The 27,953-nt window shown below is 44.5% G+C and overlaps 2 protein-coding genes across 5 annotated transcripts in view; one reads left to right on the forward strand and one right to left on the reverse strand.

The window, feature by feature from the left end:
- P2RX6 (purinergic receptor P2X 6) overlaps positions 1-10,333 on the reverse strand; it is an 85,395-nt gene extending 75,062 nt beyond the window's left edge. The window contains exons 1-2 of one of the 4 annotated variants that reach the window (XM_044275841.1): positions 10,282-10,333; positions 5,583-5,631 (exon numbers count right to left, since the gene is read on the reverse strand). In XM_044275841.1, the coding sequence (XP_044131776.1) occupies positions 5,583-5,604 (22 nt within the window). In that variant the 5' untranslated portion in view covers positions 5,605-5,631; positions 10,282-10,333. Of the gene's footprint in view, positions 1-5,582; positions 5,632-6,762; positions 6,857-10,281 lie in introns of those variants that run through there. The other 3 variants (XM_044275843.1, XM_044275840.1, XM_044275842.1) reach the window with 3 other exon arrangements.
- On the forward strand, positions 349-21,954 carry SLC35E4 (solute carrier family 35 member E4). Its single transcript, XM_044275844.1, has 3 exons — positions 349-874; positions 1,596-2,347; positions 19,038-21,954. Exons 2-3 carry the CDS (start codon positions 1,714-1,716, stop codon positions 19,475-19,477), a joined length of 1,074 nt encoding a protein of 357 aa, XP_044131779.1. The 5' UTR covers positions 349-874; positions 1,596-1,713; the 3' UTR covers positions 19,478-21,954.
- Positions 21,955-27,953: the final 5,999 nt, after the last annotated feature.

Genomic DNA, 27,953 nt, shown 5'->3' on the forward strand with positions numbered 1-27,953 from the left:
CCAACAACATGGGGCCACTTTTAGTTTTTTTCCCAGTCCGCCCCCGCCACACATCTTCTCTAAATATAAAGACATGAGGTTATTTCAGCCTTTACAACCCTCATACACTAACTACAGCATCACCATGGCAACAGATTACGGCCCTCAGTAAGAGGTCCCTAGGTAACCAAAACTGGACCAGTCAAGCCAGGAGCCCTCTTCAGTTACACAATGGAAACACAAGGAACCAATCGGAGCATTGGTAAAGTGATAAGACCCGCCTCTCCATTACAATTAGCCTATCGTCACTTCCTGCCTTCATTCAGCAGCCAGCGTGTGAGGTGATTGACGGACGCGTGGGCCAATCACGTGAGAGCAGCGGGCGATGCGTTTTGTGTATTGTTTTGTGCTGTCACTGACAGTGTAGTCACTACAGACGTAAGCGGAGCGTGTGACTGTACGAGCTGGCTGCGTGACGTCATCCGCGGGCATTATAAGTCATGCGACATCTGCTCCGGAGTGTGTGCTATGCGGGGTCAGTGTAGCGGGGCTCGGATGGGGAGCTATTCCAGGAGCTGTTTATTTTTCCAGGGCCGGGATCTAAATTTGGAAGGGTGACATGGGAGGCAGGGGATGTGCTTGGGAGGAGGGAGGGCGGTGTGTGCCAGGCTTGTTATTCTGCATTAGTCAGCCAGACGTCGTGTGCTGTTATGTTCCCCTCATCGGCCTGTTGCTAGGAGACGGCGGAGGAGTAGTACGTAGGGGTAAGGTGCCTAGTTGTGAATGAGCCCGGGATCTGCCCCAGTCCTCATCCCGCACAGGGTCACACATCGGTGCAGGGCTCGTGAGGACGTGTGAAGGTGGAAAATGGCTGACTGTCCATGGACACTGTGAGGTAGGTGACCCCGAGCCACAGACCTAACGATGTCACCAGTTATCAGCTGTCTGTACAGCCTCACCCCACTATAGACCCCAGTCATCGTGTGCAGCATGGCAGCAGTCTTCTCCTTCAGCCATACTGTATGAAGTGCTGTGTGTATCCTTTGTGTTGTAAGCCTAGTTTGTATGTGTACTTGTAGTTTGTATCATGGGTTTGTAGTTTGTATCATGGGTTTGTAGTTTGTATGTGTACTTGTAGTTTGTATTTGTAGCTTGAATCCTACATTTGCAGGTTATATTGCCTATTTATAGCTTGTATTGTATACTTGTAGTTTGCATTGTGTATTTGTAGCTTGTATATTTGTAGCATGTATTATGTATTTGTAGCCTGTATACTTGTAGTTTGTATCATATATTTGTAGCATGTATTGTGTATTTGTAGCTTGTATTGTATACTTGTAGTTTGTATTGTGTATTTGTAGCTTGTATATTTGTAGCATGTATTGTGTATTTGTAGCTTGTATTGTGTATTTGTAGCATCTATTATGTATTTGTAGCTTGTATAATTGTAGTTTGTATCGTGTATTTGTAGCTTGTATATTTGTAGTATGTATTGGGTATTTGTAGCTTGTATTGTACAGTTGTAGTTTGTATTGTGTATTTTTAGCTTGTATATTTGTGGCACGTATGATGTACCGTATTTCTTGTAATAAACACCTTTACTTATTGCTACGTAGCTCAGAATTCTTCAAGACTATATGAAGAGAAGTCAATGTGCCAATGGAGACACTTTAAGAACAAGCACGCATATCCGGCAGTAAAGGAGTCCAAAAAGGAATTTTGCCAAAACGTTCAATGTGTTTAGCACCCAGCAGGAAAGATGAGGCTGAAATGGAAACTTCTGATAGAACGTCTCCTGCTTCCATCATGCATCCCAAGCCAGAACAAGCCCCCCAGGAACGAGGCACCAGCCGTCTGTATCTCATTGCTGCAATACTTACCTGGCTGGTGACAGGTACCACCATCTCTAGTCTTAACAAATGGATATTTGCCGTTTACAACTTTAGGTACCCCCTGTTACTGTCCTCGCTTCACATGCTCACGGCCATCCTGTTGGACTATCCCATTCTCAGGTGGGGATTGGTACATGTCAACACGGAGGCGGATCTGACCCTGCACACCGGTGCCCGTTTTAAAGTGTTCCTACTGAGTGTGACCTTCTGCTCCAGCATTGCCTTTGGGAATCTCGGACTGAGCTGCGTTCAGCTTTCTTTTGCACAGATGATTTACACTACTACCCCAATTTTCACCTTGGCTCTTTCAAAGCTTTTCCTGGGCACCAAACATCATGCCCTTAAATATACTGCCATGATACCCATATGTCTGGGAGCTTGTTTCAGTATTATTGGAGAAGTGCAGTTTGACCAGACCGGGTGCATCTACCTTTTCGCATCGACATTTCTCAGGGGGCTGAAATCCATACAACAGAGTAAGTACTTGCCAGCGGTAGATATGAATATGCGCATTGTATAGGAGGATACACGCCTGTCTCGTAGAACAGGTTGTGTGTGAGCAATGATGTGCTGATTCATAATGTGTATGCGCCACGTTCACCTGGAAAATTGAGACTGGTTTAACCTGGTAAAATGTTCGAGAAAATAGTTGCGGCTTATAAAACCATAGTGGTCACTATAGGACGATATGCCATGAGTGTGGCTGGAAAAAGGAGGCTTTTACTGCACACATTCCATATGGCAGCACATTATGGAACAGTCCTCCTCTAGAAGCAATGGCATTATCCTACGGAATACCACAGAAAAAATATAATAAAATGATAGACATAGTGATTTACAGTGGGGCCCAATAGATCATATTATGACTCTTGTACAGAGCTATAATAGACGAGGGTCTTTGTCCATGAGACGGTGTAAAAGACCACATGTAAGACCCGTGGATAGGACATGTTATGTACAGTTTCCATTCACTCCCATGGCTAAATGTAAGGCTACTTTCACACTAGCGTTTTTCCTGGATCTCGCAGGGATCAGCAAAAACGCTTCTGTTACAATAATACAATCGTTTGCATCCGTTATGTATTATCTTTAACATTGCCAAGAGGATCAGTTTTCTATTGTGGCAGAAAAAACGGATCCGTCCCCATTGACTCACGCTACTTTCACACTAGCGTTCGGAGCAGGGTCCGTCTGATGTTTCATCAGACGGATCCGCTCCTATAATGCAGACGTTTGCATCCGTTCAGAACGGATCTGTCTGCATTATAACTTAGAAAAATTTCTAAGTGTGAAAGTAGCCTGAGCGGATCCGTTCAGACTTTACATTGAAAGTCAATAGGGGACGGATCCGCTTGAAGATTGAGCCATATGGTGTCATCTTCAAGCGGATCCGTCCCCATTGACTTCCATTCTAAGTCTGGACGGATCCGCACGGCCAGGCGGACACCCGAACGCTGCTTGCAGCGTTCAGGTGTCCGCTCACTGAGCGGAGCGGAGGCTGAGCGCTGGCAGACGGATGCATTCTGAGCGGATCCGCCTCCACTGAGAATGCATTAGGGCCAGACGGCTGCGTTCAGGGCCGCTTGTGAGCCCCTTCAAACGGAGCTCACGAGCGGACACCTGAACGCAGGTGTGAAAGTAGCCTTAATTGTGGGTCCTGCTGGATCTGTTTTGCTCTGCATCCTATGACGTAAAGAAAACCACAGCATGTTGCGGTTTGCTCTCCGGTATAAGAACGCAACTAAAGGAACGGAATGCATTTTGGAGCATTCTGTTCTGTTCAGTTACGTTTTGTCCCAATTGACAATGAATGGGGACAAAACTAAAGCGTTTTTTTCCGGTACTGAGATCCTCTGCCTGATCTTAAAGGGATTCTGTCATGACATTTTAGGCCTATAACCTAAACATATGGCCAGGTCCGTACAAATAACATGAATCCGAAACTGTACTTATTTGTAAGGAAGGAAGGCGGCACTATAGACAGGGAGGGCGGCGATTTCAACTGGGAAGGCGGCGCTGGGCACCAGACGGAGATGGGTGCAGCCGGGCACCCTGTATGAAGCGACGTCCCCTTGGGCACCGTAGGTAGGTGAATGACCGGTTATAAAAACCTGTTTTATGTGCTAATAGAGCCACAGGCAGATTTAATAAGGACAGTTTCGGATTCATGTTATTTGTACGGACCTGGCCATATGTTTAGGTTGTAGGGCTAAAATGTCATTACAGAATCCCTTTAATACCGGAAAATGTAAACGCAAGTGTGAAAGTAGCCTAAGACAATGCATCAGATGACTGCTGGGTCTGAATGCAGCTTAAAGAAGTAGTCCTATCTCAAGCATTTATGGCATATCCACAGGATATAAATGTCCGACGTATGCAGGTCTTACCTCTAGGCCATGTTAACACATCAGTGTTTGGTCAGTGGTTTCCATCAGTGATTGTGAGCCAAAACCAGGATTGGAGCCTCCACAGACATAAGGTATAAGGGAAAGATCTGCACCAAATCAGTGGTGGAAATCACTGACCAAAACACTGTGGTGGCCAGAAGATGTGCCAACATCGGGAATGAAAAATTAGTTATGTTTGTAATGTGTTTTCTATTACAAAAATGCTCCAGTTATATTATAATGGTGCCCCCTGGTATGTAATCTGTATAGTAATGTACGTGTCCACCTACTGAGGTCATCACACACGCTCAGTTCCATCTTCCAACTGCCACCAGCCATGGCTACTGTTAGAAGCTGTGACAGTTACATAGAGAGACTGCAGCAGAAAGGACACGCCGCCTGAGCTCTGATAGGGAGAGGGCTGCAGCAGAAAGGACACACCCCCTGAGCTGTGATAGGGAGAGAGCTGCAGCAGAAAAGATATGCCGCCTGAGCTGTGATAGGGAGAGAGCTGCAGCAGAAAGGACACGCCGCCTGAGCTGTGATAGGGAGAGAGCTGCAGCAGAAAGGACACGCCGCCTGAGCTGTGATAGGGAGAGAGCTGCAGCAGAAAGGACAGGCCGCCTGAGCTGTGATAGGGAGAGAGCTGCAGCAGAAAGTACACGGCCCTGATCTGAAGAAAATCTAGGAGAGCAACTGGAGCTACAAATGGGACAAGCTCTAGAGCCATGTGAGGTTCAGGGCTGGTTCTAGAAAGAGATTGCCGTGTATTATACGGTGTCTGATTTTCACGTTTGTCATCACTCATGGCATAACTCCTCTAAGCCTGGAAGCAGCTGAGCAGGGCTGTGCTACTGTTTCAGCCTCTCACAAGTTACGCCCCATTCACACGACCGTATTTTTGGTCCGCATCCGATCTACATGTTTTGTGGATAGGATGTGGACCCATTCATTTTAATGGGTCCACAAAAGATGTGGACAGCACACTGTGTTTTGTCCACATCCGTATGTCTGGTCCACAGTCCTGCAAAAAAGATAGAACATGTCCTATTGTATTGTTTTGCAGACAAGAATAGGCATTGTTACAATGGATCCGCAAAAAAACAGATGTCAAGCAGTCGTCATCCGTACTTTTTGCGTCCTGCCCCCTTCCCGAGGTGCTTGCAGTGCTATGCACTTGTATTCCATAGCCCCAACCTCCTCTGGCTGCCACATTCAGGAGGGAGGAGATCGGTGGGGCCTTCTGTGATGGCGCTATGCTTCTCACAGATCCGGTAGGACATCGCCGTTCTACACAGAGGGTGAGATTAACATTTGGACTCACCAACGTTGAAGCAGAGAAGCATCTTGTCCTTTCAGAGGTGGAAGTGGCTCTAAAATGAGAAATAAATAAACCTTAGGGTGAGGATATGGAGGCGGGAGACACTTAGCCGGAGACACAGGCCAGTCCAGAAAAGGATGGAGGATATATCATTGATAATTAACGGGTGGCAATAAGTAAAGTGGCAGGGCACATGCATGGCCAGAGCTGTGGGACCCCCAGCCAACCTGTGGATAACCCCTTTAAAAAATATGAGGAAGTGAAACAGTATTAGAAAGTTTAAAAACTTCCTAAGTTATATTTGAGAACCTATCATGTTGAAGGGTAATAGAGCAGGAGGAGCTGAGCAGATTGATATCACAGGGGTGGGCAACCTGCGGCACTCCAGCTGTTGTGAAACTACAATTCCCAGCATGCTCCATTTATTTCTATGAGAGTTCTGATAAGAGCAGAGCAAGTATGCATGCTGGGAGTTGTAGTTTCACAACATCTAGTGTGCCACAGGTTGCCCACCCCTGGGTGCTGTGAAAAAATATTCAGTATAACCTGATATTTATGAATCTAAACTTCTCACTTTTGGATTAGGAGTCCAGTGGGTGGTCCTACTCTGTGGCAGGTTCCCTTTAAGTGGAGGAAAACATTGTCCTATAGTTAGCAGTAGAAACTAGATGAGAGAGGGTTACTGCCACTGGGCTCTGCCGATGGGAAGTTTACTCTTCTTTGTGGTATTGTGCACCATTACCTGAGTATACGCTAGCAGGTTCAAACAAGACTGAGATTTTGAAACCCTTGGCTTTGACATTACTAATTTCAGGAAATGCATCACTTTTTTAACTAGATAAAAATACACACTTAAAGGGGTTATCCAAGACTAATAACGACCTCCCAGAGGTCAGTGGTGATCATACTTACCTGGTCCGCATTCCCAGGCCGGCTATTCCCATCCCTGCAGCGCCGAAAATAACACAGACCGCCGTGATGATCTGCTCCCTTTGCATCAGGTGACCACTTGTGGCAACACGAAGGGAGCCGGTCACCACTGCGGTCTGTGATGATCTGCAGCGGTCATGTCCCCCATCGACGGATGTTGATTTCAGCATGATAGGGAGAGGAAGAGCAACAGGCACCGAACCCCAGCGGGGACCAGGTGTGTTTATAAAATAGGAAAAGCTGCATAATTCACCTGTTCAATGTCCCCTGTGCAGTAGTGTGTTGTTGTAGCTGAACACATTATTGCTGCTCCGATGCTCTCTCTGCAGCCATCTTGCCTGCGCTGCTGTAACAGTCAGTTTAACTATTTGCTTTACAGAAAGTCAGAAATGACTCATTGTCAAACATGGGATAGTGTTACCGGCATGACTTGTCACATGTGAAGTGGTCACTGCGCAGGGAGGGGGAGTAGAAGTTATTCTGTTCCTATTAGCTATTATCACTGTCTTAAAAAGTGATCTCAGCAACACACCACAAACATTCTTAGAGTACTTTCACACTAGCGTTATTCTTTTTCGGCACTGAGTTCCGTCCTAGGGGCTCTATACCGGAAAAGAACTGATCAGTTTTATCCCCATGCATTCTGAATGGAGAGTAATCCGTTCAAGATGCATCAGGATGTCTTCAGTTCAGTCTTTTAGACTTTTTAGGACGGAGATAATACCGCAGCATGCTGCGGTTTTATCTCCGTCCAAAATTCTGGAAGACTTGCCTGAATGCCGGATTCAGCATTTTTTCCCATTGACATGCATTAATGCCAGATCCGGCCCAAGTGTTCCAGAAAAACGGATCCGGCATTGCGGTCTGCGCATGCTCAGACTACCAAAAATGTGAAGAAAATAAATGCCGGATCCGTTTTTCCGGATGACACCAGAGAGACGGATCTGGCATTTTAATACATTTGTCAGACGGATCAGGATACTGATCCGTCTGACAAATGCCATCAGTTTGCATGCGTTATGACGGATCCGGCAGGCAGTTCCAGCGACGGAACTGCCTGCCGGAATCCTCTGTCAGCAACTGTGAAAGTACCCTTAAAAAACATCTTTAACATGGGTGATTTTCTTGTATGCTGTAACTGCACAGGAAATGCTTATACTTTGTAGCACAGTCTCATATTCGTTTCCATGAGATAATCCTGGTGACCAAAGATATCGAGACTGTGGTGTTTAATTTATACCTCTACCACCTATAAGGGCTGTCCACAAGGACCTAACAGAAGCCAAATGTTATGATCCCTAGGCTTACAGTCCAAGGGTGTATGTAGGTGTCAGTTCTTGGTTGAATGGCAGCAGGCATGCAGACTGCGGGTTCCCCAGGGGCTTAGAGTAACGCAACAAGGAGTAAGACCAGGATGGACTTATGCCAAGCCACTGTGTTTCCAGGAGACCATTACTGGGTCGCACAGGCTAATCTGGGTACAGAGTCTTTAGTATCCTCTGTTCTTCCCTCTTTACTGCTGCAAGGAGATGTGGACCTTACCGATCAGGTACCTAGGTCACAATCCCGAGATTAGTCCCCAGTGGACAATCGGATAGAAGATAGTAGGCTGATAAAAAAAAATCGTAATCAGGTTGGCAACAGGCAGCAAAAAGTCAGGTCCAAAATTTGTATTAAAAAATTGAGTTAGAATGTTACACCTGGGTCATTCCATGTAAAGAAATTCCTGGGTCCAGGAAGAGTGACGTAATGGGTGGCACCAGGACCCAGGCTTGTGACTGGAGCCATACATAGACAGAGGAGAGCTGTGGCGTCCATTGTCATGGTGATGCCCCTGATTTTCCTCCAGTTTGCTATACATAACTTCATGTCCCCTGTCATAGTCCTGAGGGAGTGTACGGCATTGTCCAAAAGTTTTGAGACTGACACAAACTTTCCTTTTTAAAAGGTTTGATGTTTCATTGTTTTTAGATCTTTTTTGTCAGAGGTATACTGTATTACAATGATAAGCATTTCATTTTTAAAATTTTATTTTTTACTTTTATTGACAAATACATCAAGTTTATGCAGTTTACTCTGGCATGCTGAATATCAGCTTCTGAGACCATTCATGGGTGGGCTTTTTTCTCATCCAAGGGAATGGGCTCTCTCACAATCTAAGAACATTGCCATGAATACAGAATGGGATCAAAACCTCCTCCAAGAGCATCTTCTCCCAACCATCCAGGAGCAATTTGGTGATAAACAATATATTTTTCTAGTATGATGGATCTCCATGTCACAAGGCAAAAGAGATAATTAAGTGGCCCGGCAAACAAAACATTGAGATTTTGGGTCCATGGTCAGGAAACTCCCCATATCCCAGTCCCATTGAGAACCTGTGGTCAATCCTCAAAAAGCGGGTGGATAAGCAAAAACACATAAATTGTGATAAACTCCAAGGGCTGATTAGGGAAGAATAGGTTGCCATCAGTCAAGATTTGACCCAGACGCTGATATCCAGCATGCCAGGGTGAATTGTAGAAGTCTTGAATAAGAAGGGTCAACTCTGGAAACATTGAGTCTTTACATAAACTTGATATATCTGTCAATATAACGTATGAAATCATTATAACTGTACTTCAGTATGCCATAAAAACATCTCACAAAAATATTTCAAAACACAGAAGCAGCAAACTTTGTGAAGACCAAAACTTGTGTTTGTTTCAAAACTTTGGGCCACGACTGTACTGGGATCTGTGATCATCAGTCTGTTATGGCTTCCTCATTAATTAGACTTAATCAGATTTTCTAGACCATGGATTGTGCAGTGAACTGGCACCACATAAGGGTGCCAACAGACAGTAACACAGTGCCAACAATAAGAAAAGACAAAAACCTTGAGCAGTCAGGTGGCAGGCGACAGATCTTTACTTATTTCTCAATATTAGCATTGTATTCCCACCAGAATGTTATAGGGACAGCATCCAGTATTTCTACAGAGCAGGGCTTGGCATATGTCCTACAAGGTGCTATTTTAGTTTCCATAACCCTATATTTGTTTAAGATCATTGACTATGTCTATTGAAATAGTTTGGAATCAGTTTATAAAGTTGGTTTTATTTAGGACTTGGTTCATTTATGCTATTTATTAGCCTGTAGGCAGAATTATGCATTATGTATATTTCCTTATATGCAAGTAATCCCTTATGCACTTCATAATAACTATTAGATGGGCAGAGCTCCGACCACTTGGAGCCCTACTGATCACGAAAATGGGATCTTATATCCCAAAATGAATGGAGTGGCTGGTCGAGCAATGCACATTGCCAGTCCATTCATCTCTATAGGACTGCTGGGGATAGCCAAGCCATCGCCAGTAATCTAATAGAGAATGAGTAGAGCCACAGGGCACATGCTTACCCAGCAGCTCCATACATTTTGGGGTACAGAGCTCCCATTCTCAGGATTGGTAGGGGTCCCAGCAGTTAGACCCCACCAATCAGGTTAGTTGTCCTCTATGTGGTGGATATGGGATAGCTTGTAGTAACCAGAATATTCCTTTAAGACAAAATCTAAATGGAGAATGTTCTCCAAGTGTTTGCGTTGGGTTCACTCCCACTCTCCAAAAACACTCCTAAGTTAATTGACTTTCTACAAAACTAAGCGCACCTGGATCTGAATTCCTTTTCCTCCCTGGTCAACACCTTTTACAGGCAATTACAGAGAGGCAGAGTTCTGTGGTAAGTCGTAAAACAGTAGGTCAATAGTCAGTATTGTATTGTCTCCTTACCTCAGCTGTAGACATTGTGAGGTGTCAGTCAGGGCTAACCTTGGATGATGACACTGCTGGAAATAGTTTCAAGTGGGTAAAAGACATACTACTGCAGAACAAGCCTGATACTTCAGGAAGTGAGCGTAGTAGGAGCCTCGTGATTGCAAAGGCTAACCACAGGCCGATGTAAATCATTCTTATCAAGCTGCTTCGGAATATTGTTACCATTTCATAGTTAATGTATTCTTTATCTGTTCAGAGGCTTTAGAAATACTTCAGTAGACTTGGATGGACATCTATGAATTACATGATCTTTTCTCTCTAGTTGCATTCATAGCTAAATTCAAAATTGTCACAGGACCCCCAGACTGTAGCAAGTAGAATGGCTGCTGACAATCAATATAAATGGAGAAGATAGCATGATAGATAACCAGGGGCAGACTGAGAACTTAAAGTGGCCTCATGTTGTAGGTGGGTCCAGACTGACACAAGTAGGCAAGGTCAGCACAAATAGATGGGGGTCAATACAAGTAGGCAAGGTTAACACAAATAGATGGGGGTCAATACAAGTAGGCAAGGTGAACACAAATAGATGGGGGTCAATACAAGTAGGCAAGGTCAGCAATACCAAATTACAGCTCAAAATACCATCCCAGTAGAATCAAATACTAATGTGCAGCATAAAATGCCGTCCCAGAAGCTTCCCCTCTGCGGTGGCCATTAATAGCTGCCAGGTTCTGTCCTCCTCCTCCAATGAGGCAACATGTTATCCCCGTTAAAGGGAGTCTGTCGCCTAATCTGAGCATTTTAGACCGCTCAGATCAGGTTATAGACGCCTTTACCCACATTACAATGTTACCTTTATTTGTGCTCTCCCTCACTGAAATCTTCCAAAAAAGACTTTTAAAACGTATGCTAATGACTCTGTGTGCATTCTGTGTCCACATTGCCGCTCCGCAAAAAAATAGAACATGTCCTATTGTTCGCATTACGGACTTTATTGCACTTGTGAAGGGGGAGTTTCAAGCTGGGATGTAGATATACAGTACAGACCAAAAGTTTGGACACACTTTCTCATTCAAAGAGTTTTCTTTATTTTCATGACTATGAAAATTGTAGATTCACACTGAAGGCATCAAAACTATGAATTAACACATGTGGAATTATATACATAACAAAAAAGTGTGAAACAACTGAAAATATGTCATATTCTAGGTTCTTCAAAGTAGCCACCCTTTGCTTTGATTACTGCTTTGCACACTCTTGGCATTCTCTTGATGAGCTTCAAAAGGTAGTCACCTCAAATGGTCTTCCAACAGTCTTGAAGGAGTTCCCAGAAATGCTTAGCACTTGTTGGCCCTTTTGCCTTCACTCTACGGTCCAGCTCACCCCAAACCATCTCGATTGGGTTCAGGTCCGGTGACTGTGGAGGCCAGGTCATCTGGCGCAGCACCCCATCACTCTCCTTTATGGTCAAATAGCCCTTACACAGCCTGGAGGTGTGTTTGGAGTCATTGACCTGTTGAAAAAAAAATTATGGTCCAACTAAACGCAAACCGGATGGAATAGCATGCCGCTGCAAGATGCTGTGGTAGCCATGCTGGTTCAGTATGCCTTCAATTTTGAATAAATCCCCAACAGTGTCACCAGCAAAGCACCCCCACACCATCACACCTCCTCCTCCATGCTTCACGGTGGGAACCAGGCATGTAGAGTCCATCCGTTCACCTTTTCTGCGTCGCACAAAGACGCGGTGGTTGGAACCAAAGATCTCAAATTTGGATTCGTCAGACCAAAGCACAGATTTCCACTGGTCTAATGTCCATTACTTGTGTTCTTTAGCCCAAACAAGTCTCTTCTGCTTGTTGCCTGTCCTTAGCAGTGGTTTCCTAGCAGATATTCTACCATGAAGGCCTGATTCACACAGTCTCCTCTTAACAGTTGTTCTAGAGATGTGTCTGCTTCTAGAACTCTGTGTGGCATTGACCTCTAATCTGAGCTGCTGTTAACCTGCGATTTCTGAGGCTGGTGACTCGGATGAACTTATCCTCCGCAGCAGAGGTGACTCTTGGTCTTCCTCTCCTGGGGCGGTCCGCATGTGAGCCAGTTTCTTTGTAGCGCTTGATGGTTTTTGTGACTGCACTTGGGGACACTTTCAAAGTTTTCCCAATTTTTCGGACTGGCTGACTTTCATTTTTTAAAGTAATGATGGCCACTCGTTTTTCTTTACTTAGCTGCTTTTTTTCTTGCCATAATACAAATTCTAACAGTCTATTCAGTAGAACTATCAACTGTGTATCCACCTGACTTCTCCACAACAAGACTGATGGTCCCAACCCCATTTATAAGGCAAGAAATCCCACTTATTAAACCTGACAGGGCACACCTGTGAAGTGAAAACCATTTCAGGTAACTCTTGAAGCTCATCAAGAGAATGCCAAGAGTGTGCAAAGCAGTAATCAAAGCAAAAGATGGCTACTTTGAAGAACCTAGAATATGACATATTTTCAGTTGTTTCACACTTTTTGTTATGTATATAATTCCACATGTGTTAATTCATAGTTTTGATGCCTTCAGTGTGAATCTACAATTTTCATAGTCATGAAAATAATGAAAACTCTTTGAATGAGAAGGTGTGTCCAAACTTTTGGTCTGTACTGTATATATATATATATATATATATATATATATATCCTACTGTGTTCACACTAGCAGGTTATGAGTAAGGGACAGACCATGTTCCGAAAAGCATCAACCAGATGTACTGTGCAATGATATTAAACTTGGATGAATAAAGCGAAGGATTTTACATTTTATTGGCGTGGTGCTGAGATTTCTACTTATCACTGGCTCCTCCTCCAGTTGTCTCTAAAGGCTGTATTAGACACCCCGATCACGCAGATGATTGCCAGGAGGGAAGCGTTCCTTCCCAGCAATCGCCTGCTTGGTAGTGGAGGAGACCACTGCTATTACATGCAGTAATCTCCTCCACAGCATGGGGAGAAGCGATTGTTATGCCTTCACTCTAGGGCTGCAGCTATCAATTATTTTAGTAATCAAGTATTCTACCGATTAATCCATCGATTAATCGAGTACTCTAATAAGAAAAAAACAAATTAACCGTTTTCTATAAAAACTCATTAGCCCCCCTGACATCAGTCCCCCACAGTGACATCAGCTCCCCCTCCCTTTTGCAATCAGTTCCTCCCCCAGTGCCATCAGTTGCTTCCCCCCAGTTCCCCCTCCCAATGCAACCAGCTCCTCCCCAATGCCACCAGTTCCCCCCCCCAATGCCACCAGCTCCCCCCAGTGCCACCACTGCCACCAGCTCCCCCACTCCCCCTCCTAGCTATCAGTGCCCAGCTGCAGCGCCAGTGAGCTAAAATACTTACCTTTCCTGTAGGGCTGCTGCCGACACTCCAGAGATCTTCCATCCTCTTCTCCACACAGCATCAGGTCATAGTGCGCGCTTACGTGCACTGTGTCCTGACGTTATGTGTACATCAGGATCCTGTGCGGGCAGGCGGGTGACCACAGATAGTGAGTAATAGCAAGCTCTTCACTCACATTCCATGGTCACATGGCACAAACGAATCATCGATGCAGAAAATTTGCATTGAGGATTTGTTTGTGTCGAGTTAATCGATTTAATTTGAGTAATCGTTTCAGCCCTACTTCACTCGTCCCCATGCTGTCTAGTGGTTTGTCAGCGGCAGATCGCGATTAGTCAGCAAGCTCTGCCTCCTGCAAACAATATTTTTTTAGGGTGTCAAAAGATTTGGATTGCATGATGAACGAGCGTTTGCCCATTCATCGGGCAGTCGGCGGCAGTATTACACTGAGATACAAACACTTGTTAGCGATCATCGGCCCATGTAATACACCGTCAAGATCAGGGGGCTTAAGAAGTGAGATGTGGGCCACAGCACCAAGCCAGCCTGGAGTTACCTAGTAATGCCCACTATAGTGCCCTCAGTAGTATGCTGCCCAAATGGCCAAGTAAAGAAGAAAATAAAAAAATATCTGATTCCCATTCCAAGCTGCCATCTCCAACGTGTTCCAGCCTCTGTCCCTGTACCATTTGTACACTGCCTCATCTACTGGCCTATGGCTTATGAGGGTGAACAACAGAGCAGGGGGCTGTCAGATTATTATCATAATACAGTATTTTTACTGTACTTTTTTTCAAAGGCTTTCCTATAGGAATTTAGAAATGCCAGAAAACATGCACAGAAAAAAAACTTAAAATGATCAAAAATTTATGTTTCAAAGAGCCCGAATCAGGATACATTTTTGCTTATGGAAAGAACAGAAAAATCTGTAAACTACATTAATCCAATATTTGCATGCATTTTCTGAGAAATGTGTAGAATTTGCACGTCAGTTAAGTGTTAACAGTGATCTGCCAGTGTCTACGTGTCAGTTATATCATCTAACCAATGCAGCAGGTTTTTTATAACCATCTATCATTTCTTATTATGGACATCTAGATCCTGGTCCTTGTTATCAGCTGTATGCACCATGATATGTATTTGTCTAGTATAAAATAGATTAGACAGACATAGACACATAAAACCTGTTGGATTAGCTAGATAGACACGGTTATAATACTTTGTTGCAATGGGTGGATTAGATAGATAGACAGACAGACAGACACGGTTATAATACCCTGATGCACTGGGTGGATTAGATAGACAGACAGACACAGTTATAATACCCTGTTGCACTGGGTGGATTATTTTAAATGTGGACATTGGCAGATTATTGTTACCACTACACTGATCAACTGATTCTTAGGGCTCATGCAAATGACTAGTTTGGTCCAAATCCAATCTGCAGACCCATTGTAATGCAAGGCACCAACAAACAGACCAGTGATGAAAGCAAAAAGGTGTTTATTCACCAGAAACATAAACGTCCAGGACACTTGCTGGTAACAAGGAATAATAACAAAAAACCAGGCAAGGAGATTCCAGGAATAGTCCCAACCAGTGCTGAATGATGCTGTGCACTTGGCAGTCGAGTCACTCCAGATCTTGGGTCCGCTGTAAGGACAAAGTTCCTGGCAGTCTTCAGTCACTAGGAGTTGTGACCTATACCTGGTTGAGGGAAAATAACAGTGGGCACTGATCACCCTGAGAGACCTCCTTTTAAATGCCTGCTGACCAATCCCAGGGTGCCAAGTGTCCACTACCATAGGTGAACAAATTGCCCTGCACCTGAGTACAAGGCCTAAGGCAATCACAAGTTGATTAACCCATGGCTGGCTCCCTAATCCACTTTGCTCTTGTGAGTCAGTATAATATGCGCCACTGGTCGACGAAGTGCATAAGAAGCGCGTACTCGCGACCGTGTATCCCTTTGCGAACCTGCCCTCGTGCGTACGCACGGACGCATGATTGACTCAGCGCGAGTATGCGAGCGCGTGGACCCAGATGCGGAAACGGAAGTCGTAGGAGACACTGGAGACAACCCTGGCCGCGGCGTCTTGTCACTCGCCTGGCCACTCTGTCCCCAGTATTCCGACGGTCCTCCCCTCCGATGTCCACGCGAACGCATCTCCGCACTGGCTCGCAAAGGGGTCAGCACTGGTGCATCAGAGACACGCATAACCTGTCCCGCAACTCCACGAGGACCCCTCTTGGTTCCCCTGGAGTGCAAAGCAGGTGAGGATCTTACACCCATTCATTTTAATGGCGCAAAAGATGCAAACAGCACACCACGTGCTATCCACATCCGTATGTGAATACTAAATCTAAAATGGCCTCCTTCCGGGTTGGCTCCTCCACTACTTGCTGTAGAGATAATCCCAGTAGGGAATTTAAAATATCTGTACTCCTGGCAGAACTAGCTATTTTGGTTTTCCAGTTTACATCTGGAAGATTGACGTCTCCCATAATGATAACTTCCCCCTTCAATGTCATTTTAGCTATTTCCACAACTAGTAGATCATCTAATTCTTTGACTTGGCTATGTGGTCTATATATCACACCTACACGAGTTACCTTATGATTATCAAGCTGCAAGGTAACACAAACTGACTCTAAATTGTTCTCGCTAACTTGTATCAAATTAGATTTTATGCTATCTTTCACATACAGGGCCACCCCTCCCCCTTCTTGCCTTCTCTGTCTTTCCTGTATAGAGAGAACCCTGGTATTGATATATCCCAGTCATTACTCCCCTTGAACCACGTCTCAGTAACAGCCACTACATCTATATTCTCAGATGCCATTATAGCCTCAAGTTCATTGATCTTATTCCCTAGACTGCCTCAACATGGTAAAGGGTAAAACAGGAACTCTTTATTGAGGGCTACCCACCCGTATTTATGCAGGTCCCCATCTGGTGGACACTCCCCTAGGGGACCAGAAGGAAGACTGTGACACAGGACAGATATGCAGAAATTCAGGATACACAGACACAATACATCCCCACAATGCATCATGGTTTCCTCCTCTCTGCCCTGGAGACACCCGAGGAGCAATTCAATTATCTCTCAGGACAAAGGGAAATCGCCAATGCACATGTGGAGACAACAGGACAGAAATCGCCATTTAAACATACAATGTTACAACCCTTACAGTAAACACAGACATTTAACATATCCCCAGATAGCTCAAGTCTGAGTGCATATTATTAGGTGAATGGCACTCAGACTACACGAATACACTAAAATTAGCTATCTGGGTACCCTCACATAACATACAGTAAAATTCCAAAGACAGAAAAATACATGAACTTATATAATTATGCCGCTATTGCATAAAACCGGTGCATACAACATGGGACCGTAATCACATGGTAAGAGGCTGGCAAGTAGTCCTCTCCAAGCACTCGTGGCAACCTCAAAAGAGGGGAGTTTGTCACATGCCTCTATGACACATTTAAAGTCATTCTGTCCAGTTGACAGACTTTGAGAGGGGACCAGTCAGCTGTATGGGGAGACGGCACGCAGTGCGCACATGCCATCTACTTTCCGTCTTCCTGTCCACTGCTGCTGTTTCCATAGACATACAGCAGCAACACATTTCCCCATACAGCTGATTGGCGGGGGTGCCAGATGTTGGACCCCTGCCGATCTGATATTGATGACCTATCCTGAGCATAGGTCATCAATAAAAAAAAGCCCATACAACCCCTTTAAGAGCAATAGTTATGTAAGGGCATGCACACAGTGAACAGACTCCAGACGGCCAAGACAGACCACCAGTCGAGAGGATTGTGCGATCCGCCAAGAAGCATAAGCAGCTTCCACAATATAGTTGTCCACCATCCAGACACAGGTGCCACCTTCATTACACACCTCTTTCTCTGCCCGGACCATATCCAGGCACTTAGCAGAAGGAAATATGGTGTCACAGTGGCCATTATGTGTTCTGCCATTGACAGCCAGTCTATTATGGACTGTCTTCTTTTGTGATGGTTCTATTTAGGATTCACCAGCAGTCGGGTTTGAGTATGGAGGCCATGTGATGTACTGTTCAATCCTGCCTTTGCAATGGAACAATACACTTCCCCAACTGCTGGTGTGATGATCTGGGGAGGTATCGCATACGACAGTCAGCACCCCTAGTAGTTAGCGCCACTAACAGCTCAGCGATATGTGCAGGACATCCTGCGGCTACATGTGTTGCCTCCATGCCCAACCATATCTCATCTTGTATCCAGGCTAGAGGTGGTCCAGTAGGGTGCTAAAGCCTTCTTTCAGTTGTACAGGTTTCTCCAATGAACTTATCCTTTTACGCTAATATTATTTATAATCATATATATCATCATTACATTCACACATAGAAAGTTTCATTCAATTCCAAAAACTCGGTGCGTTATTTTTTGTAAATGATTGTAGATCCTTTGGTTTCATATCTGTTCCTAGTTTTGGTTCAAAGGGGTTTATTGGATTAATGTGCTCACACAAGCGCCACAGACCCTCCAAACATTTGATTGGTTAGGGGTTCTGAAAGTCGGACAACTACTGATCTGATATTGCTTGTGTAAACTAATGTAAAGATTATTATTATTCATTTGAAAGCAGCATTCATTTCATGGAAATGTAGTTGAAAAGAGGTTTACATATATAATGTAGAGCAAAAATAAGTACAGTAAAGATGAACTAACCTAGTGACTGATTTTTTATGTGCTGAAACCCGACTACCCTTTTAAAGGGGTTCTCTGGTGCCATAATATTTTTTCTATCTGCTCAGAGTACCCCATACACTGCATATTTTTGCCCCATAAACCTGCTTTTCATGTCAGCTCTTTGCTTCCCCTGTTCTCAGCATTGCTGCATCCTGGCATGATGTTTACATGCAGGACTTCCTGTTTCCCTCAGCTTCCTGTTAGGTTTGCTAACTGCACTCAGCATGCTTTATTCTGTAATGTTTCTCGGGGCTTGCTCCATCTGCCAAAGTGTTCTCTCTGCAGCAGTCATTACCCCTACACCTCTTATCTACGCCCTGTGAAACATTACAGAGCACAGCATGCTGGGTTTGGTTAGGAAACCCTGATGAAACAGGAGGTTCTGCATGTAAACATCCTGCCAGGATGCAGTGGTGCTGACATAACAAAACTGGTATATGGGGCAGCAATGTTTGGAGTATTGGATTCAGATAAAAAAGTCATCCTTCTTTTAATAATCCAGGCTTTTTCTGTATGCTCACTGCATGTACAAGGACAGCTATGATCTTCATTAGCTATATGGTTAATTTTATATTAATGTCTATCAATGTAGATGCATACCGATTTCTAATAAACAAATCTTTGTTCTGATTTAGGTTCACTCCTTAAAGATGAAAACATTGATTCAGTCACCCTGCTGTACCTGATGTCCATCCCCAGTTTCTGTATCCTGCTACTGGCTGCTTTGCTGCTCGAGACGGGCGTGGCGTGGGAGAGCCCACCTGACTGCGATGATAGACTTTGGCTCTTCATCCTTCTGAGTTGTTTGGGATCTGTCCTGTACAACCTTGCAAGCTTCTGTGTCATCACACGGACATCTGCTGTCACCATACATGTGCTTGGCAACCTAAATGTGGTTGGGAACCTTGTCCTCTCGAGGGTGGTCTTTGGAAGCCATTTGACATTTCTCAGTTACACGGGCATTGGCCTTACTTTGGCTGGAATGTTTATGTACCATAACTGCGATTTAATTGCTGGATACATTAGCTCTAGGCGTCCTCCTCATGCCACAGAAAGACGCGTTAAGTCTGACTAGATCCTTCCTGCAAAGAACTTACCTATTAACCAGTGTACTGAGGTCCCCTTTTAAGGAACAGGTCGGCTTCTATTTGTATATGTGAGCTCCAACTTGAAGAACAGCATAAAGGAATAAAGTCCAATGTTAATCTGGCATCTAAACTGTGCTGAAGATTTTATCAGGGCATCTAGAGGGCACAAGTGACTGAATGTTTCTTTCATGAAACGATATATTAATATAATTTTAGATCCTTGTTTTAGTTCACTCTGGTTTTTCAGAGGGATAATATATTTTCTTATCTGTACTCCATGCAATATAGTTCAGTACTGAACACCAAATTATTGGACCTGAAAAAGAGCCAAACATACTAACCAGCTGACTCTCCCCTTCCCTGGAGGAAATAAAGGGAAATATATCTTTATTACTGTACTGTATAACTAGTAAACGTGATAGATTATAGATGTGCTGTCATCATGACGAAGTAAAGCACAGTATATTACTCTTAGGTAGGGAAGCTGTTATGTGTCGTAATCCCCACCATAGGTGCCATATATCATCAGACCTTTATTTAAAGGCCATGTCCACCTTTTCAGCAGTTTGTTTTATTTATTGCTCCAATGCATCCTAAATGAAAAATGAATCAACTTTTAAAACCATTTTTATAAAAAATATCCTATCATTTTGTGCCTATAGATGGTATACAGTGTGTGCCTACATACACGCTACAAACACATCCTGTACAATGTCATCCTGTAGTCATGTTCCTTTCTATTAGCTCCCTACTCCTTCCTAACATACATTAGGTTGGGAAAAGGTGGGGGTTTATATTGGGGCAAGTATGACTGCAGAATCACATTACACAGGGCGTGTTTGTAGTCTGTTACCATGGAGACACATTGTTCTGCTGAGAAGCTGTAGTAACAACACAGTAGTATATTTTTGATAGTGATTGTTTGAAAAGTCATTTTGTCATGCATTTGAGCAATGTAATTATTTTTGTGAAGGTATACAGTTGACGATACTTACTGGGAACCTTTCAGCAGGATATTGCCTTCAAACTGCACCCATTATTGTGACTTATAAAAGAAGTCAAGGAGGCTGGCTATTTCTTTCTCCAAATCAAGATTCTTTTGGCCAAGCCTTCCCCTTGTCCTGTCATTGACATTTTCTATTACACTCCCCCCCCCCCCCCATTGCTCCCCAATGCATGTGATAGAAATTTCAATCAATAGACAAGGTGCAGGACTTGGGCCCTTCAATCTCAACTCGGAGAAAGAAAGAGCCAATCTCTGCAGGGAATAAAGATGTTTTCTCTGCATTTACAAGTCACAGGAACTGTAAAGAACACCATCGGGGACAACACGAAAGGAATGTCCATGGAGTTTGCTCAACAGTGGCCCAAATTTGTTTGGACTGTGACCTAGCAACGTATGGTGACTATAACTCCATCAGACGGCCAGGGGTGTTCCGCCATAATGAAGAAGTCCAGTGGTTTCAGAATAGGAACATGGTTGCTTGTCCCCTTAGCTAGAGCTGGGTTTTCAGGCAGTATAAGGGTATGACAGGGTTAAAATCCACCACATACCCATGACACCACAGAAACCGCTGTGGTTTCTGCCCCAGTTGCCCTCCCTTAATGCCACTGACCAGTTCACAGCTTAGCTCCAATTCATTAGAGCTGAGCCGCAAGTGGACTGCCACCACGGTTACAAGCCATGGTTGTCCACGCCAAAATTCTGCGGGATAAAGAAACGCCATATGAACGGGTTATGGCCACACGTGGTGTAAATAATGCAGATATTTCTCAGTGGATTTCTGTTTGGAAAATCCACAGTGTTTCCATTAGCAGCTAAGAGGATGAGATTTTAACAAGTATCCATACGCTGTGAAAAAATTCTGCCACAAAATCCACCCATAACTTAACATGCTGTGCAAATATTCAGTCCGCAGCATGTCCGCAGATTTTCACCCTTTACAATGCAAACAGTGAAATGTATGATAAACCTACAAGTAGGGCTGCAACGAGTACTCGACTAAATCAAGTAATTCGACACAAAAAAAATCCTTGATGCTAATTTTTTGCATCGAGGATTTGTTTGTGTCACGTGAATCGCTTGCTATTACTCCCGCTCCGTGGTCTCCCGCTGCGCTCGGAATACTCACCTTTCCAGCAGGGGGCCTCCGGACACTCCACAGCACGTCCATGGTACCGCGCTGCACTGACCTTCTGACATATGCACGCAGTGACCTTATGCGCTGTGTGACGTCAGGCGCAGAGAAGCGCAGAACGATGGAGTGTCGGCGGTGCCCCTGCTGGAAAAGTAAGTTGGTGCGACTAAGGCCGGGTGCCCGGAGTGCACAGTGTCATAGCAACCGATGATGCTGTGCACTCTGGCTGTCAGAAGGAGCAGAGGAGGAGAGCTGCTGGCACAAGGGGGGAGAGCTACTGGCACAAGGGGGACTGCTGCTGGTACAAGGGGGGAGATCTGCTGGCACAAGGGGGAGATCTGCTGGCACAAGGGGGGGAAAGCTGCTGGCACAAGGGGGAGAGGTGATGGCACAAGGAGGGGAGAGCTGAAGGCAATGGGGTGGGGGGGCTAATGGCACTGGGGTGGAGGGGCTGATGGCACTGGGGTGGGGGAGAGCTGATGGCACTCGGGTTGGGGAGAGCTGATGGCACTGGGGGATAGTGGAGCTGATGGCATCGGGGGAACTGATGCACTTGGGCTGATCGCACAGGGGGGAACGAAGGGTGTTGAGAACTGATGGTAGGGAGTCTGGTGAGTTTTCGCCTCAGGGAGCAGATAGGCTGGATGCACCCCTGGATATTAGCAATGTTTCCATTACACTGCAGTATAACATGTAAAAGCACAATTCCATGCATTGTAGTATGAATTAAAAAGGGCGCCTTCACATGGGGCAGAAAATTCCTGATTTTCAGTTGCAAATATTTTCTCCGTCAAAATGTACCTCATGTGAATGCACTCAAATACAATTTGATTATTTTTTTGCACTTGTGATTGGTGACCCAAGAGTCACATTATTTATAGACCGTTTATGTCTGCAAATTATATCCAATATTTTGTATCTGCATGGGAGACATTTCTATGTATTCCCACTGGGAGACTGTATAGTGTCCTTAATATGTCAGCACAATAAACCTTGGTGATGTCATTGTCGTATGTTCTGGCCCTGTCACCCGGGCTCAAGCATTTATGAATTGTGATTACTCTTAGGGAAATGCAATGATATATTTTATTATTAAGCATCCTGTTGTAACTGAAGTTTCTGTCAAATAGTTTTCTCAGTATTCTTGTATTTCGTGTGGTTTGTGACGACTCTCCAGTTCACTGTCTTATTTATTAGCTGCGGACACAGCTATGCTTATGTCTATGTCATTTAAGCCATCTAACATGTGAAACGATAAAACTGTTGTGGGGTCTCTTATGGAATGAAAACTAATATTATTTACAAAGTTCTGAAAATAAGAAGGAGAAATGTTTGACTGTGTCCTGCTTACCAACATGATTATTGGTGATATATTGTTTCACTTGATATAAGAAGGTCTTTGAACCTTTGTAAGATCTATCAGTCCTGTCAAGACAACCAGATCAGCCATGACGTTAACATTATGATGCACGTGGGCAGGGACGTAGCTATAGGGGGTGCAGAGGAAGCAGTCACTACCGGGTCCAGGAGTCTGAGGGGGCCCAAATAGCCTTGTGCCACAGAAGATGACCCAGTATTATAGAAAGTGCATGCAGGTCAGGTTACAGAAGGGGTTAGGTCAAGAATTTGGCATGGGGGGTGTTTCAATTTTTGCCTAAGGCTATGTGCTTTCCTGCCCCTGGCCACAAAGCACTGAGGGAACGGGGGCCCAAGCTGATCTCTTGCACCAGGGCCCATGAGCCTTTAGCTACGCCCGTGCACGTGGGGAGCGAAGGTTAGTCCATCTGTTCTGGTCCCACAATTGCTGAGAAAATGATTCTGGTTATGATGGAAAGATTTCAGAAGACAAAGTACATCACAGCCTTCGGTGTATGGGGCTGCGTAGCTGCAAACTGGTCAGCGTGCCCATGCTGACTCCAACAAATGTGCCTACAGTGGGCACATCAGCTTCAGAACTGGCGCAATGAAAGAAAGTGCCTTGGTCTGATGAATCATGTTTTGTTTTATATCATGTGGATGGCTGGGTGAGTATGCATTACTTACGTGGAGAAGGGATGGCACTGGGAAGAAAGGAAGCTGGTGGAGGCAATGTAATATTCGCAATGTCCTGCTGGAAAACCTTGTGTCCTGGCATTCATCCAAGGACAGATTTGGCATTTCTGGGGCTCCAAGCAAAGTTATGTCTCAGGGGCCCCCATTGCACTACTAAGCTCCACCCCTAACAGCCCACTAAGCACCACTCTCAGCTTAGCAGTGCAACCTGCTGGTGCCCTACAGCTAGGAAGGACTCCCCCCGTGACCCCTGTGTGGCCGTATTATGTCCGCCCCTTCAGTCAGTGTTTTTATGCCAACCGCTTGTGGCCTGCAGAGGCCCCCTAATTAGTGCTTAGTGACGTGAGCTTCGGATGCTTCATGGTCACTATGTTATGAATGTATGGGCTCCGATGAGCTGAAGTAAGTTATTTGCGAAGTCGCGCGTGACTTCTTTGAATAACTTCGGTAGTTGATTTTTAAAGTGGAAAACCACTATAAAACTTGAAACCGAAATTGGCTTCGGTTCCAACTGTTACCTTGGACTCAAAACCAAATTCGGTTTCAAGTTTTAAAGTGTTTTTCCACTTTAAAAAGCAACTACCGAAGTTATTTAACGTAGTGACGCGCGACTTCACAAATAACTTACTTCGGCTCATACATTCTAATATTGTACGGAGATCTCCGTACAGTATTATTCAGAAATTTAGAACAAAGCGACTTCGGGTGAAGAATTACCCCTAATCTCTGGGCCACAAGCATTTGCTTGGTTGGCAGTAAATTTGACAGTTTGGATGTTACTTTGACACGTACAAGCGTTGTTGCTGACCAAGTACACCCTTTAAGGCAATAGTAATGCCTAATGGCAGTGGTCTATTTCGGTGGGGGACAGCCTGCCACACTGACAAAATTGATCAACATGACAAAGAGTTCAAGGGGTTGACTTGGCTTCCAAATTTCCCACCATCAGTCTGATTAAACATCTAAAGGGATGGTCTGGAAAAACAAGTCCAACCTATGGAGACCTCACCTTGTTTGAAAAATACCGTCCCTTTCAAGAGACTTTTCCTGTTAGGATTACTCTATAGAATTGGTAGTTAAGTCTTAGCCCAAAGCACATCCCCACCCAAATAATAAACTATAATTGTTCCTCTTCCTTCAGTAAAGGGTAAATCCGTCACGCCAAAGGTAATCCTAATGAAACATCCTTTATTGTCAGTCCAAGTTATAGTAAATGTTCACGGGATCTGTGAATCCAAAATCTGCAGCTCATCTTAAAATTCTTTCCGATTTTTCTGCAATGTGTGAGTTAGATTTTAAAAAATCCCATTAACATGCATTGTACATTGGAGCACAATTTCTGTGAATTAAGGGTGTGTTCACACAGCTAAAATCCACATCAGTTAAATCACAAGCATCAGTAGCAGAAAAAGTAGCTAAAAACAGGTTGTTTAAGGCTAGTTTTACACTTGCGTTTTGGGCGAATCCGTCGTGGAATTGAAAAAAACCATTAGTTACAATAATACAACCACATGCATCCGTCATGAACGGATCCGTTTGTATTATCTGTAACATAGCCAAGATGGATCCGTCATGTACTCCACTGAAAATCAATGGGGGACGGATCTGTTTTCTATTGTGCCAGATTGTGTCAGAGAAAACAGATCTGTCCCCATTGACTTACATTGTGTGCTAGGACGGATGGCTCAGTTTCGTCAAGCGGACAGCAAAACGCCGTCTCTTTCGGTGACGTCATCGGCGCAGGCACACTGAGGGAGTGCTGAGGAGGCGAGCCTCCTTATCTCAGAGCGCCTGCGCCGAATCAAGACAGGCGCGCGATTTTTGAAATTCTGACAGGGCCGGCCGGAGGAGGAGATCGCAGCTGGCCCTGTCAATCAACAGGAGGAGGGGACGGTTTTCTGCGGCTGCTACCAGCAAGTAGACGCCCTACTTGCTGGTAGACAGGTAATTAGCATATCATAAAAGTATGTTTTTTTGCCATATCTATTGAACGAAAATTATTAATAACATAATGTATGGCAATATCGCAGGATAGGGATTATAAGTACACAAAAAAAAAAAAAGTTTAGTGGGGTGACAGAAGCCCTTTAACAGCATTAGAATTGCCTCTCCTCATAGCAGTCCACATGCGTCCTGGGAGCTAAAAATACAGGGGCAGATTTATCAAAACTGTTGCAAAGGGAAAATGGCTTAGTTGCCGATAGCAACCAATCACATTTCACCTTTCATTTTCCAAAGGAGATCTGAAAAAAGCTCTGTTTGTTGAAACTGGCTGGTGAGATTTATTTGACTCAAGTTTATGGAAAACTCCTGTCTCAGGCTAGTTTCACGCTAGCAGCAGCCTTCTCCGTCAGGCGGGTGAACAGCCTGCCAGATCCGTGCTGCCACTAGAGCACGCGTGCTGCCGGAGGTCCGCTCTGGACCCCATTCACTATAATGGGGCGGGCCGTAGTTCCTGCGGCAGCACGGCAAACATGCCGAGGAACGGACAAAATAAAACTACACCGGAGAAGGCTGCCGCTAGTGTGAAAGTAGCCTCAGTGAGGCCAGGTTCACACTTAAGATATTTGGTCAGTTATTTCCATCAGTGATTGTGAGCCAAAACCAGGTGCTGGTGAAAAAGACAGAACACGTGCAGACCTTTCCATTGTACCTCATCTCTGTGGAGGCTTCACCACTGATTTTGGCCTCCGTTGGTTGTCATTCCATATATTTCTGATGTTATTTTGTCTCTGTTGTGCCCAAAATGGGAAGGTTTGATTTGTTAGCAAACAGACATTATGTGTAGCAGCAGCCTGCTCCAAGCGCAGACACATGGATTACTCTGCATTGCATCACTATATATGAACATGTGAAGCTCTTTTTGCAAGTTTTTGATCAAAATTGTGTCATGCTTATCTACCAACGGTTAGGTGGCTTCTACGGATGGGGACCTAACATTATCAGAATTGCCTGTCCTGGGCATAAAGCCTAAAACATTCAGGCCAGTAAAGGGTCCAGCTATAGTATACTCTATTTCAGGAGTCAGCAACCTCCATTGTTACAGCTGTAGTGAAACTACAATTCCCAGCATGCACACTTTCTTAGTTGCTCTGAGGACTCCCATAGAAGTGAATAGAGCATGCTGGGAGTTGTAGTTTCAACACAGCTGGAGGGTGCTGGCCCCTGCTCTACTTAAAAGCATTGGGCAAATGGGTGTGAGTGCACAGTCTAAGCTGAGTGTGTACAATGCAAGAGGTAAAATTACACCACGACCTCCAAACAATATGAGTACAGGTGCACACTACCATAGCCGACATGCAAAAGCAAGCATACAGTAAAAGCCTGCTCCAAATGCAAAGACACATGCAAACACTGGAAACGTGGATTAGGCCGGGTTCACATCACCATTTAGTTTTCTGTTCTTCTGATCCATCAGATAACAAAAAAAACGGATCCTGTATTTTATTCATCCATTATCCTCATTTATGCACATTTTGCATCCGTTAAAGCCATTTCCATCTGAGATCCGTTATTTTAGATGGCAAAAAAAAGTCCTACACAAAGCAAGTAACGGATCTCAGATGGAAATGGCTAAAACTGATGCAAAATGTGCAGAACTGAGCATAATGGATGCTTAAAATACAGGATCCATTTTTTCTTTCTTTTTCTGTTCTTCTGACAGATCAGAAGAAAAGAAAAAAAATGGTGATGTGAACCTGGCCTTATTCCGATTTGTTTTACTGCTATACTTAGTATATATGAACATGTAATGCTCTTTGTACAGATGTTAGATCAAGATTACATCAGGCCCATCTACCTACAAGGTGGCTGTGTGGATATACACTAAAGAGTACATGGAAGCATTGCTCATCCCGGCCATGCCCATATTGCGGCCCGCAAACGTTTATTTGACCGCAATTTGCGATCCCCAATCCACGGCACGGACGGCAGACGTTCGTGTGCATGAGTTCATATACTGTACATATTGCCAGACACACTAAACCGCCACTGATCCTAGGGCAGAATATGTCATACCTATGGCACAAGCCTGAATGGCTGCACAAGGAGGCTCCGTACGATGGAGCAGCACAGGCTGTGTTCGCATGGGCCCGGCCTGGAGAGCTGTTCTCCCAGTTTAGAATGGAAATACTCCTTTGTGATTCCGGACAAAGGGACATTTGAAGATCACGGAGCAGTGTCAGCACTAAGCACTTCTCCAGGAGACACTGAACAGGCTTTTCACTATCACATGTAATATACATTATGCACTACATTATATGTATCCTCAAGG

The sequence above is a fragment of the Bufo gargarizans genome, chromosome 1, assembly GCF_014858855.1.
Source record: "Bufo gargarizans isolate SCDJY-AF-19 chromosome 1, ASM1485885v1, whole genome shotgun sequence".
NCBI classification, from domain to species: Eukaryota; Metazoa; Chordata; class Amphibia; order Anura; family Bufonidae; genus Bufo; species Bufo gargarizans.

Excerpts from the sequence above, each read along its gene's own strand:
- SLC35E4 (XM_044275844.1), top strand. The coding sequence starts at position 1,714 with ATGTGTTTAGCACCCAGCAGGAAAGATGAGGCTGAAATGGAAACTTCT. Across the intron at positions 2,348-19,037 it reads GCTGAAATCCATACAACAGA|GTTCACTCCTTAAAGATGAA; the intron begins GTAAGTACTTGC and ends GTTCTGATTTAG.